The sequence below is a fragment of the Cinclus cinclus genome, chromosome 12 (genome assembly GCF_963662255.1).
Source record: "Cinclus cinclus chromosome 12, bCinCin1.1, whole genome shotgun sequence".
NCBI classification, from domain to species: Eukaryota; Metazoa; Chordata; class Aves; order Passeriformes; family Cinclidae; genus Cinclus; species Cinclus cinclus.
The window spans coordinates 9772415-9785154 of NC_085057.1; the positions used below are offsets into that span (position 1 = coordinate 9772415).

Sequence of the window (12740 nt, forward strand, 5' to 3'; positions counted from 1 at the left end):
TGTGCTGGAATAAGTGTGGGGTTCTATTTCTTTGTATTTATCTAGATCCTCTCCCACTACTTTTTCCTTTTTTAAATCTTCATCCGTGCTTCCCTTTAAACATAGCTCTTATTAAACAGCAGAGATCAGCTTTTACAATTTCTAAATACCAAGTTTTGCCACTCTTGGTGCTGCCTAAGGACAACACAGCTTGCCTTCAGTGTCATAAATAACACATACTCTGCACATTTCTTCGCCTGGCTGAAATAAATTCTCCCATGTTCTTATATGGAAACCTCTTGAGTCCTCCCACATACCTCCTGCTATAATACCAGGCAGCAATGGGCATTCATTATCTTAAAGCCAGCGGGTGAATTTTGGATCCAAGCTACCCCCAGACAAACCCATAATTATCACCCCTTCACACCACACTGAGCTTGGTAACCTGCCCTGTGTAGTCCCTGTATTTTATTTCCAAGCCCCATCGCTACTTTGATTTCAGCATGTTAAGAACCCACAAAATAAAAGGAAAATGAGGGGAATAAAAAGGAAAATGAGGGAAATAACAAGAAAGCAGCAGCAGCGGTACTACCCACCAGGTAAGCCCATTAGCATCAGATGTGGCACTGCCTGTACCAGTCTCTTCACTCGAGGTTAGCGCACGGCAGACAGAGAAAGCACAGCGGGGAGGGGTGGGAAGGAGAGAAAAAATGGGCAAAAATACCCGGGGAGAGAAGCGTGCGCCGTCGATGTGCTGGAGGGCCGCCAACGGGGAATGGCTAAGAATGTTATCGCCAAAAAAAGTTAACGCAAGGTGTGGGGGGTAAATAACCGCTGGGGAGAAAAAACACCGCAGGGGTAAAGCGAGAGCTGGGGAGGAGGGGGATTTAAGGAGAAGGATGAATTAATCAATAAATGGAAGGGGGGAAGGGAAAGCGTGCCCAGGGACACCCCGAGTCGAGGCGGACAAAGGGAGGACGATGCCGCCGCCACCGGCCCGGCTCGGTTCGGCTCCGCTGGGCGCGGAACGGCCGCCCCTTTGTTCGTCGCGGCAGCGAGGGGCGACCCGCGCCGCGCCAGCCCCACCGCCACCACCAGCGCAGCGGCGGCAGCGGAGGCAGCAGCAGCAGCAGCAGCAGCAGCAGCAGCAGCAGCAGCAGCAGCAGCAGCAGCCCCACCGCCCGCCCGCCCTCCCGGCCGGGAGGTGCCGGTACCTGTGTCCGCTGGCCGCGGTGCCTGCGCGCCGCTGCGCCCCTGCGGCGGTGCGGCGCGTCCGGCGGAGCGGTGCGGCGCGACTAGCAGCGCCGAGCAGGAGGAAACGGTAATTTATAAGCGCTTTCTTCCTGACCTCTCGTGTCTGTTGTCTAATGAGGGAGCTTTGAGCATCACCCATCCTGCTGAGTGGAAAAACACCGGCACGGCCTCTTCTTTGCTGGGGAGGGGGGAGCCTAAAGGAAGGGGTGTGGGGGAGGAGGGGCCATGCCGCAGACACGGCGGCGGAGCTCGGGCTGGCAGGCGGCCTCGGGCCGGCGGGGAGGGGCGGGCGGGTGCGGGGCAGCGGCCGCCGCCTCGGGGGGGCCGCCCCGGGCCGCCCGCTGTCCCCAGCGGCTGCCGCGGGCAGCGGGAGCGGCGGCTGGGCCGGCCCGGGGGACCCGGCCCGCGTCCCGGGGCTGCCGCGGCGGGCACGGAGCGGAGCGAGGGCTCCCAGCTGCTGATCTCCTCTCGGTATTTTTGATTTTCGTGCGTTTTTTTGAATCGCTGTTTTTTGTCTTTGCACAAAGAGTGCCCTTCTCACAGGAAAAGCATCCCACGGCGCTGTCACCGCCGCTGCCCGTGCCTGCGCCCGCTGCCCTCCTCTGCTCCTTCGCGGCCACTTTTCTGCCCGGCCCCCGGGGGACTGGACTCTGGACCCGGTGCCGCTCTGCCAGGCTTTGGGGACAGGTTTGGTCCCGCACTCGTCTGCTGCGGGAGGAGGCAACACAGGAGCGTGGCCTGGCAGGTGCCTGGGAGGCTGGGATAGCCCTGCTCTGCCCTGCCGCCTCCCTAAAGCGCGATCCTCGGCACCGGGAAGTCCCGATCGCGGCTGGAGAACAAAGTACGGCCGTGGCGATCGGCGGGGAAAATGAGCAGGGCAAGGTTTTGTTTTGTGTCGGGTTTCATAGAATCGAAAGCCGGTCCTCTTCCCCTGCAGGCGAACGGGTATATGACTCAAACATGACTTGCTCTCCTACCTGCATCCCCTCTGGTTCTCTTAATGAAATGATACAAGCAGCAGAGAGGGTTGGGAGGAATTTTCATATAACCCCCGCTGAAGACTTAGTAACATCCTCTGTACTGAAAAATACCATTTGCACTGTGGGAGTACAGTTGTGCTGAAAAGGAGATTTTGGGCCATCTGTGTTTCAGAGAAATCCCGCGGTGCTAACCTTGCACTGGGAACAGCAGGGATGGACCAAAGGAGAGTGGATAGTCCCCACATCTCTGCTCTCTAGGTTTTCCTGGATACAAGATGCTACCTTTCTACACCACAAACTAGGACAGCAGTCACTGGGGGACCACCTCTGGACCCCATCATCTATGCATAGGCTGCTGGGGGAGGGGGGGGTCAAATTCCATCACAGTATCTTCCAGGGAGGTATCAGAAAGGGCTGATTTCCTTAGCAGGTTCTTGCAAAAGCTGCGCCATTCTGCACAGTTTTTGATGGCAGTACAGGATGCCAATAACACTGTGCCACAGTCACACATCTGATTTTTCCTTACTCCAGTGCATTCTGTGGTTTTCAGTATCCGAACTGATTTGGAACGTGAGTAGATTTTTAGCAGAAAACATGCAGAGATATAGGATATACACAGCTAACTGATGACATATCCCCACTGAACAGCCTTGTTTAAACTCATAACAATGTAATCCATGCTTCTGATTCACAAGTCCATGTCTTCTGATTCACAAGGTTTCTTGTGTACTGCAACTTTGATTTGTAGGCATCCTTTGCAGACGGCAGCTCACATTTTGTGAGGCTCCACGAGGGACCACAAATAGGCGGCTCTGGCTGCACTATGGAATGAAGTGAAAGGTTTCTCACCAGCTTAGCCACTTGTTTGGTTGCAGTGAGGATGCCTAGACGCAGATTGGGAACCAGGAGTCACATCAGTGAAATGCAAGTAGCAGCTGGAGCCTTGTCTATGTGAAGGATCCTGCCAGCACAGCTGTGCCACTGACAGCAGTGGAATATTTTGCTCTAGTTCTCTAGAGGAATCAAAGTATTTTGTCTCTTGCTCTCTCTTCTTCTGTTGCTCCTCACTCATTAAAAGTCAGCCACACGAAGCACATGATCACTCTCTGTGTTTAAAAAAATGTTTTGGGGGTAAAAGACCTACAGCCAAAGCTGTTTTGAAGTCAGAGGTATGTAAACAGTACCTGGAAATAATAATAATAATAATAATAATAATAATAATAATAATAATAATGTGCTTTGCTTTGTGTCATAAATATGCACATTTCTATCTGCTTTTTCAATATGAGACAGCACAACTTGTGAGAATGTGCCTGATGAATATTTGGGGGAACTCTGCCTTCATCTGTAGTAGCATACAGCAGCACTAATGCTTCTGGCTTCTCCACTCTTACGTAACTGAAATCACAATTTAGAGCCCAAATTACAAAGCATAAGCATGTGTATAATATTAAGCATACAAACGGTGTCTGAAATTACTATCCTTTTCATGTAGGTCTGTTTCTAATCTGTTAGGATTTTTGCTTCTGCAGCTTTATTGGTTTCAGTGTCCGCTGATGCAGTTCATAACGCAATCAAGCCTAACCTCTCAAAAATCCCACTGTGAAAACATTAACCCAAACTTAAGTAAGGCCAAAATTACTCTGGCTACGGGTAGGTGGAGTTTAAATGACTTTTATACCTCGAGTGTATCCTGTATGAAGATGCTGTAGCAAGCAGGATACCCTATCTGTGTGGCTGCTTTGGCAATCAGGCAGTGTCACAGGTTTTTGCACCCCAGTCCAAGGCATGAGTTTGCCATCACCTTCCTTTGAGTTTTCCCTCTTTCTCAGAGGTTATTTTTGCCATTACCATGCTGATCTTCTTGCTGGAGTTTTAAGGTGTTGGATGCTGATACAGCGAGTGCCTCTTGTATCTGTTTAATCCGATAACATAACTCTTTTTTAATCTCCATGTCTGGGTCACAGGGTTTAAAAAAGACACTGGGCCAAATCCCCAACTTGGCTACAATGTGTGGAAATCTACTGAGATGGCACGAAAGTCAGGAGAGATTCACTGTAATTGCACCCGGGTAAAGAGGTCTTGAGGGGCAGGGATGTGAGTGCCAGATTTCAGATGATGAATGTTAACCCAAGGGTATAGCAGAGTTAATTCAGGTTTCCATAAGGTGAAGTGGAGGGAGGGATATTACACCAGGACCTAAAATATGCTCATCAACCCAATCTCATTAATTTTAAAATGGTAACTGATGTAATATTTCTTTATTTTTCAGGAGAAACCTTGTTTTCATTGTTTGGCTGCTAGAGGGAACATGACGTTTCATGGACTCAGGACCAAGATAGGGCATGGACAAAGAGGAAATTTGGCAGGGATTGGGAAGATTTTACATATAAACATTGAAATTAGAAAAAAAGCAAAATTCATCCAGGCATGAAGTCCATCAGTAGGAGAGAAATGGACAGCATTGTCTGTAAAGGATTGCATAAGCAAGAATGGAAAAAAGACAGTCTGAATAAGTCCATTGCATCAGTGCTTTTCTATACATGAATTTCCTACACAAAGTTATATGGGATCAGTCTCTGGGTTTCCCCTATATAGCAGAGGATCCTGAGCATGAAAAAGGGAAGCAGATTTTGTAAGGGATTTACATATCATGGAGTGACTCTGGATTGCAGATTTTAAGCATTACTAAATTGGGGAATAAACTGTTGCTATTGGTGTTACATACCAGGATATCTCACTAATCCACACAATCCAATAAGTTGCTGTAGTTTTAGTCTGTGTTTATTTTAGATGAAATTATGGCCTGGACAGTTAATTTTTCTTAGTTTATCCATATAAATCATATATAAATAAGGTATCAAACAGAAATCAAAACATGACCTGTGTTTGTGGTACACTCCCCATCATGTGAACCTGTCAGTGATAGAGCCCCACACCCGGTTTACGAGTCAAACACAAAGGCAATGAAAAACTACAGGTCTTCTTGAAAAGTAGCCAGTTGGCATTAAATTCTCTTGCTTTAATGCTATGGGTAGCCTATTTTGCTTATATTTGAGATGGCCTAGCCATTATGGGATTGCCTGCACTGGTCCTTTCCTTACATCAGGCTAATTACAAATTAACTCGAGGCACTTAGCAAGGCTGAGAGGCTGAAGCTGGTCCTTTCTGAACACCAGTTGAGTTTGGAAATGCCTGTTGCTTTACAGGGGCTGATTCCTAAAGTCAGGGGCAAACAGAGGAACCAAACAGCCTGGAACCAAAGTGGTCACACTGGCTTTTGAAGAAAGTGTCTCAAGTTGACTGACAGTCAGCTACCTGCAAAATAAAAACCTCTCATAATCCAATGGTTTTCACTGGGATTTTCAAGATCTCCTGAGCATTTTAAAATCCTTGAAAGGAATGTATTATAGAATGAAAAATATAAGTATTATTAAAGAATGTCTCTGAACTGAAAGCCAGCCAGTTTCATAAAAATGAACTAAAAAAATCAATAACAGGTACTCTGTCTCCTGCTGGATGCTGTATGAACCGTATGTTTTGTATTTTGGAAATCACTCTAAAAAAATGTTTTTTTTCTTCACTATTGCTGTTGGGGAGAACAGTAGAAGAACTATGTATAAATGAGATTAAAGTAATCTAATTAAAAAAATAAACAATATGCTTTCATCTTTAATTCATATCCAGTCGTTTGGGATCTAGCTAAAAAAAAGATAAAAATTCAGAAATTCAGAAAGGAATTTGAAAGACAACTGTTTCCCTTTAAGATTAATGATAATCATACTTGTGAGTTCAAGGGAGAATACATCCAGTGTTATGTAACAGGATAAAGAAACAAAATCCTTTTTCCTTATATTAAAATAACCAGCATGTGTGTAAATTTTAGTAAATCGCTGAAAATTCAGGAAACCCATTTTCTTTCACAATTGCATTCTACATGCTAAAATTGACGTCTTCTAACTTTTAAACAGAATCACAATAATTAAAGACAAAAAAGATTTGTTTCTTTCATTTGACCACACTTAGCCAAGAGAGGATTGTTCCCTAGGGAAAATCCGGTGGCACTTGCCCTGTGCAAAAATCTGAATATGTACTCATCTTTTTATTTTACGTGGCATTAGCAAATCCAATTATTGCACTTCCCAGTTGTTGTTTGCTTTTTTTTCTTTTTAATCTGATTACCTAGTACTTGATATATGATAACATCTCTTTTAATTATTTTTTTCCTGAGCTATTACATAACAGTTTGTATAAAATCTTGCAATACCTGCCTAAATTTGCCAAAACCAGGACAAGATCAACAGGTAATGGATTTTTTGATGTTGGCATTGTTCTTTGTTGGCTCAATCATATAAAATTTATTCAAAAAACCACCCAAGAAAATAATTTCCTACCATAGAACCTCCATTTTCCACTCCTGTATTTTACAGAAGCACTCATACCAGAATTTCTGCATCAGAATTTGCCGCATAGAATTCCTCTATCGCATGAGTTTAATTTTCCAAAAGAAGTCAAATGGTAATATTAATAACCAAGTTATAAGCCCTGAAAAGTCGCTGAATGTACTTGCCAGAAAAAAAACCAAAAAAAATCCATCTTGTTGGGCATGGGAGAAGCTTGTGTGAGCTTTGCTGAGCAACTCTGAGCTTTGTCTGTGGATGGACCAAAGGAAACGCTGCAGATGTTGTCCTGTCTTTGCACGTGTCCACACTTGATGTTTTCAGTCCTGAAAGCAAAGCTTCACATCTGGACAGTGTAAGTTATGTTCCCTCACTGCACCAAGTGCTCTGTTAGCACTACTCCAGTAGCACAAAGTGTGCTTGGAGATGATGCACATGGTGAATATTCCTCTTTCCCTGCTAGCAACACACCTGCCATGCTGCAGCTAAATATTCTGCTGCTGCACAGCCTGCAGAGATTTCCTGGGGCTCACGAGCACAACAGGTCCTGCCAAGTCAAGATGGTTACATGGGTGCAGCAAAGGTGATTCAGAATCTGGGAAGCCACAGGAGATGTGAGTTGGGAGACAGGGAAGAAGTTGTGGCAAACCCACTCTGAAAGCAAAAAAAGGCCAATAGAGTCTGAGGCTGCCCTGCAGAACCACTTCCATTTGGAGCTGATTATTGAGCTGGGCAGGGTTGGCCTAGCCACATCCCGGGTGACAGTAGACATCACAGTACAAAATAGTCCAAAAATGTGTGGTGGAGAACTTGCTGAGGCAGTTGAGCCTTCATGGCTTACAGAACAGCTCCAGAAGAGCTGAAGAATTAAACTCATCAAAGAAGAAGAAGTGATCACCTGAGTGAGTTAATACATTCTCATATTTCTTTCTATTTGCTTATGGGTCCCTCTGCTCCCTTCCCTCTCAAAGTGATGGTGAAACAGTTATGAGGAGTGTATAATTTTCAATTACTTCATTTATTCTGACAAATTACATTGGTAGATATAGGCAAAGAGAGGGAGAATATACTGTAACAAACAAAACCATTCCCAAATGCATGCGTGTACGAGTTCAGACAGATAGAATTTCTAGCTAGGTGAATTAATGCACTGCAAACAGAGAAAGGGCTTCAAATACCTGAGTGTTTACAAAAAGGAAGAAATTTAAAACGAACCCTGCAAGCTATCCAGAGACTGCTCATCCAGTGTCATGACTTTAATTAACAGAACTGGAAAGCAAGCACATAATATAAACTTGAAAACACAGCGCTTCGGTTTTCCAGACTACCAGTCCAAATGCAAAACAAATTGCTTGCATCTGGTGGCAGGAGGCAGAGCTGGCAGCGGGAGCGCCGCTTTTGCCCGGCCGAGCGCCGCGGAGCATCCCCCGTGCCCGGCACGTCCCTGCCCGCCGGCCCTGGCGCAGCCGGGAACAAACTCTTGGAGCATCGCCAGCGTGCTCCGAGGAGATGCCTGGGCTCCCACCTCTGCAAGGCAGCGGCGTCACTGAGGGGACCACAGCGGCTCCCAGGCGTGGGTGACCTTGATCTTCCCCAAGCAGTTGCCTTTTCTGGACCTTTGGCACGCTCCCAAGTGATCTTTCGGCCAGAATCTCTGTGGCCTAAAATAAATTCAGCAATATTCACTGCGGCATCCCTGCACTTCTCTTTTGGGATACCTGACGCTTATGTCCCAACCTGGGCGGAGACTGCTTTTGGAAACTTAATCTGGGTGAAGCAACAGCACCAACCCAGCAGTGCATCCTTGCAGAGAGAAATTTCTGCCTGTCTCTCCCAGCCAGAGCAATCCCGCTTTGTTGTCTGTACATGAGAAGGTGGGGAAATAGGAGAGTATGGACAGCACAAACTATCCAGACTTGGTCCTCTAAATCTCTTTGGCCAATGTTACTCAGCTCTGATTTGTATCAAAGCCCAATATTATCAGTTACTGATTATTAAATGTGACACAAATGGTTTCTATTTTGTGAACAGTCGGTCACAGGCTGCTTATAGCACTGAGCAATTGTCTCTTACTCTCTGTGTCAGCTAAACACCTCAAGTTTTCTCCTTTATACTTCTGCAAGTTTGTCTGTTGGGCTCATGAATTTTATGGAGAGAAGCTTGTCCCTATACTCCCACATTTCCTTGGGAAACACATCTCAGAAAACTGTGGAGCAGCCAAAGTGGATTTGGGATGCCCTTGGCACTCACAAAGACACCCTTGACCCCTGTTGCCCCATAGCAAGTGCTGCTGGAGGCCATTGGCATCATGGAGGAGCTGCGTGGCCAGGCTGGGCTGTGGCAGTGAGCAGGGATCATCCTGAGCAGCAGGGCCTGGGACTTTGTGCTGACAGAGCTGAATAAGTCATGGCTCAGAGGCACACAGTGGAGGGTGTACTGGACCCCTGGGAGCTTTTCCATCCAGTGCCTCTGGAGGTCCTGTGAAACCATGTGGAGAGAGGTACGACATCTACCAGGCACACCCCCTGGCCTGCTGGAGCTCAGGACACAGGCACCATCTCCAGCCAGAGCAGAGGGCCCTGCCACATGCCTACTTCACCTGGCTTCAACTCAGGGTTCCCCTCAAGCTGAATTCATGCCACCCCAGAAGTCTTGGACTTGTTACTGCCTGAATTTTTCATCCCTACTCAGAGACTAAGCTCCCAGTTCTCCCAGTAAGATACAGGTTTAAATACAGGTCATGTTTCTGCTGTTCTCCACCAGCAAAACAGCTGTTTGCTCTAAACATGAAGATATTTTCATAAGAGCAAAAGCATTAATTATTTCAAACTTGCCTCAGGATGAATTTTCAAGGGTACTGCGGAGACTGTTTCCACAACAAAATGAGAGCTCTTCTCCTATTGAATTGTTCATGTTACTTTCATGAATGCTGGAAAAGAGGCTGCCTTTTTCTTTTTTTTTTATATGTCACCAGATACCTGGAATGGGAATTTGTCTCCATAAATCCTTTGGAAGCTATTGTTGTTGATGTTGTCTAATCTGAGCAAAAGTTCAATTTGGCAATTTTTATGAAGCCTTGCTGTTAGGTATAAGCAATTAGCTTAACAAAATATCAGATAGGATCTCTGCTGTGTTTGCAATGCCTATTGCTCTGATCCTTACCTAGTAGGAAATGGCTTTGGAGGAGCACACCACATCTTTGTAGCTGTTTACATCACATTTCTGACAGAGCTCCTCCCTGCTTTCCCCATTTGTACTTTGTTTTTCATGAATAAAGGTCATGGCATTGGCATCACAAAAAAATATTGTTGCTGTAGAAGGAATTCAGCTGTCCCCTCTGGGTAATAAACAATAATGTACTCCAAGGCTGGCAGGGCAGCAATCAGAGATTGGAAGAGAAGGCCAAGATCCATTGAGATCTCTGCAGATCTCCAGCATCCCTGTCTCCCTGCATCAGCTGTCTCCCTGCCTGTGCTGGGCCAATGCAGGCTCTGCATAGTCTCTAATATTTTGCCCAGCCTAGATTTAGGCACCCCCCAGCTGTTGGCAGTGGGTCTGTTGTGGTTACCTGCCTCCCAGCCAGTCACACTACTGGAATTTGTTGTCTAATAATCAAAGGGCATTTTCTCTGCAACAATGTCATACATTAGCCCAACACTCCCTGTGTGTGTTGGTGGCCTGGGGACATGGTTACCAGATGTAGCTGCCAGCCACTGCTCGCCCCTGCTCTGCAGTGCTCTCCCAGGAGGTGCTTTGGCCAGGGCACGTTGTTTAGTCTGCTGGTTGTGTGGGACTCTGACCCGGCTGTAGCCCAGCTACACAACAGATCATTTCAGCCACGTTGTATCTAGATCAGGGATCAAATGTATAGGAGCCACATTTATTGTATTGTACAGCCCTTGATTCAGCTGTAAAGTAAATGAGATCTCTCCCATGTTTCTGTATTAACATCCACATTGACCCTCGTGTTTGTGCTCATGTCAAAATCACCACTTGTCTTTTGGCTCAAAAGCCATTCTTCTAATCTTCTGTTATGTGTGAGGCTCTCAAGCTGTCTGGTGTTTTTTCCTCCTTTCAGGCTGCCAGTACCTTCCAGCAAGGTGAAATTTTAAATAACTGCAATATTCCAGGAGTAAGTTCATCACTAGTGCCTGTAGAAACACTCCCCTAAACTTATGGTCCATGGTTTTATGATTCTCTGGGCATGGACCAAAATCTCAGTTGTTCAGAGAATATGAGGGAAATGAGGAAAAGTTGTTGCATTATTGCTACAGCCAAGGACATACAACAGCCAACAAGCAAAAGCTCAACATCAAAAGCATCAGGAATACTTTCAGGACAAACATTACTCAAATGATTCCCAATTCAGTAGAAAGCATATTTGAGAAAAATCTCCAGGTTAGGCAGACCTTGAACTTTCTTTTCCAGGATCACACTAGTTGAGTAGCAAATAAAATTCTACAGAAATAGTTGGGGATTTTATCAGTAAACAGCCAAGAGGTGAATTCCTCATGTTTTCCTCAATTAGATATGTTTGAAACAGAGAATTGTCTGAATAAAAATTAATACTTGTTTTTACATGGTGCTTTAAAATAATCCCAGAAATTATAATTTAGGGAGTACAGATCTTCCTTGTTGCAAAGCCCTCAAGATTTCTGTGGCAATAGCCAGGAGTCAGATAAAATAGAAGCAATTAATGAAGTATTCAATCATTAAAAATTTTCAAACACTAGCAGATTTTGCAAATCACCTAGCAAGTTTTGTACATCCTCTGGCATTTGAAATTTTGTCAGTAATGAAAGCTAAATGAATGTTGAATATAAGTATAAGGCTTAAAACAATGTCACATGGGTGTCGCACGTTAGTGTGCACATAAATAGTAGTTGAAGGGAGCTTTTAAAATAAAATCAAAATTTTAGATTTATTTTTTTTTTGTAAAGTAATTTCCTCTTGATTATTAACAGACTAAAAGCTGCCTTAAAGAGGTTCTAAGGCCATCATGCTCCTATTTTCCCTTATCATTGACTAAATAGTGGTTGAATTACACCCCTATTTAAGGTTTCCACATCTCTTAGAACTTTGCATTGCATTTCTTCTGTGAAGTTTCCACTTCTGCTAACCATGTAGGCCTAGGAGGCCTGCAGAGCACATCCACTGTGCTCTGTAGGAAGTGGTTTTGGCGTTGCTCTAGCAACCCCAAATCAGTACTGAGTAAGCAGAGGTGCTGCTCAGCAGAGAAATCACACAAATGTCTGTACATCCTCACTGCTATCAAGAATGGAGGCAGCAGTTATGATGATCAAGCCTAATATCCTTCAAGGAAATTGCAATTCTCTCTTTTATTCCTCCCCTATGTTTTAATTTGATACAACTTCTATTCCTGGTGCTGCTTGCTGCAGCACACTCTCCATGAGTGGGGTGCCATTCTTCCCTTTGCTCAAAGTGTCCCCACACAGGAACTCAGGATGGGTAACAAATCCTTTGTTTGTTACCCTGCAGCAATGTAAAGGGAGAAGGATCTCACCCTCTGGACAATTCAGTCTCTTACTTTACACTCAGAGCTGACTGCATTTTGGAAGAAAGAAATGAATTCTTTTCTATTTTTTTTCCTAAATGTGAAGTTCCTTTAATTTACCCTTTTAAAGCATTTGGGGATCATCTGATGAAAAGTCCTAAAGAAACACAAGGCATCCCTGCTGCTTGGGTTGCAAAGCTAAAGCCCATGCTCTGGAAAGAGAAGTGTGCTTGGAACAAAGAGCTTTTGAACACAAAAACAAACCATGGCAATGCATGCTGACAAACACTTCATCTGCCTGCTGCCATTTACATTTTTTTACATATCCATGGAGTACTGCTGAGAGCCTTGTTCACCTTGACCTGTAACTGACACAAATCTAAGCTTTCTTCCAAATTAGTCCCTGCTGCCACTCAGGTAGTTTTTGCTGTTGTTTCTGTTTGTTATTCATCTTTGAATTGTTTCCAGTCTGAAAGCATCTTTCTGGTCCCAGAAATACAGACAGAATATATCAGGCAATGCTCTAGGGACACTGAAAGAAAATCTAAAATTCCCTCCCCCATGGCTCTTATGCAGTCAACACATATCCTTTTGATTTCAGACCTTGTTTTA

At 45.0% G+C, this 12740-nt stretch overlaps 2 protein-coding genes across 4 annotated transcripts in view; one reads left to right on the top strand and one right to left on the bottom strand.

Moving 5' to 3' along the window:
• Positions 1-633, bottom strand: part of SLC6A6 (solute carrier family 6 member 6) — a 50766-nt gene extending 50133 nt beyond the window's left edge. Inside the window, exon 1 of the mRNA XM_062501021.1 lies at positions 576-633. Coding sequence (XP_062357005.1) covers positions 576-594 — 19 coding nt within the window. The 5' untranslated portion in view covers positions 595-633. The remainder of the gene's footprint in view (positions 1-575) is intronic.
• Positions 634-816: 183 nt separating this feature from the next.
• LOC134048930 (probable E3 ubiquitin-protein ligase IRF2BPL) lies at positions 817-5670 on the top strand. Of its 3 annotated transcripts, none has more exons than XM_062501023.1 (3): positions 817-1300; positions 1761-2178; positions 4486-5670. In XM_062501023.1, the coding sequence occupies exons 1-3, from the start codon at positions 960-962 to the stop codon at positions 4645-4647; spliced, it is 921 nt and encodes a 306-aa protein (XP_062357007.1). In that variant the 5' UTR covers positions 817-959; the 3' UTR covers positions 4648-5670. The 3 variants fall into 3 exon arrangements, with proteins under 3 accessions (XP_062357007.1, XP_062357008.1, XP_062357006.1); XM_062501024.1 differs by having other exon boundaries at positions 1761-2074; positions 4486-4664; XM_062501022.1 differs by lacking the exon at positions 4486-5670 and having other exon boundaries at positions 1761-3309.
• The last annotated feature ends 7070 nt before the right edge of the window (positions 5671-12740 follow it).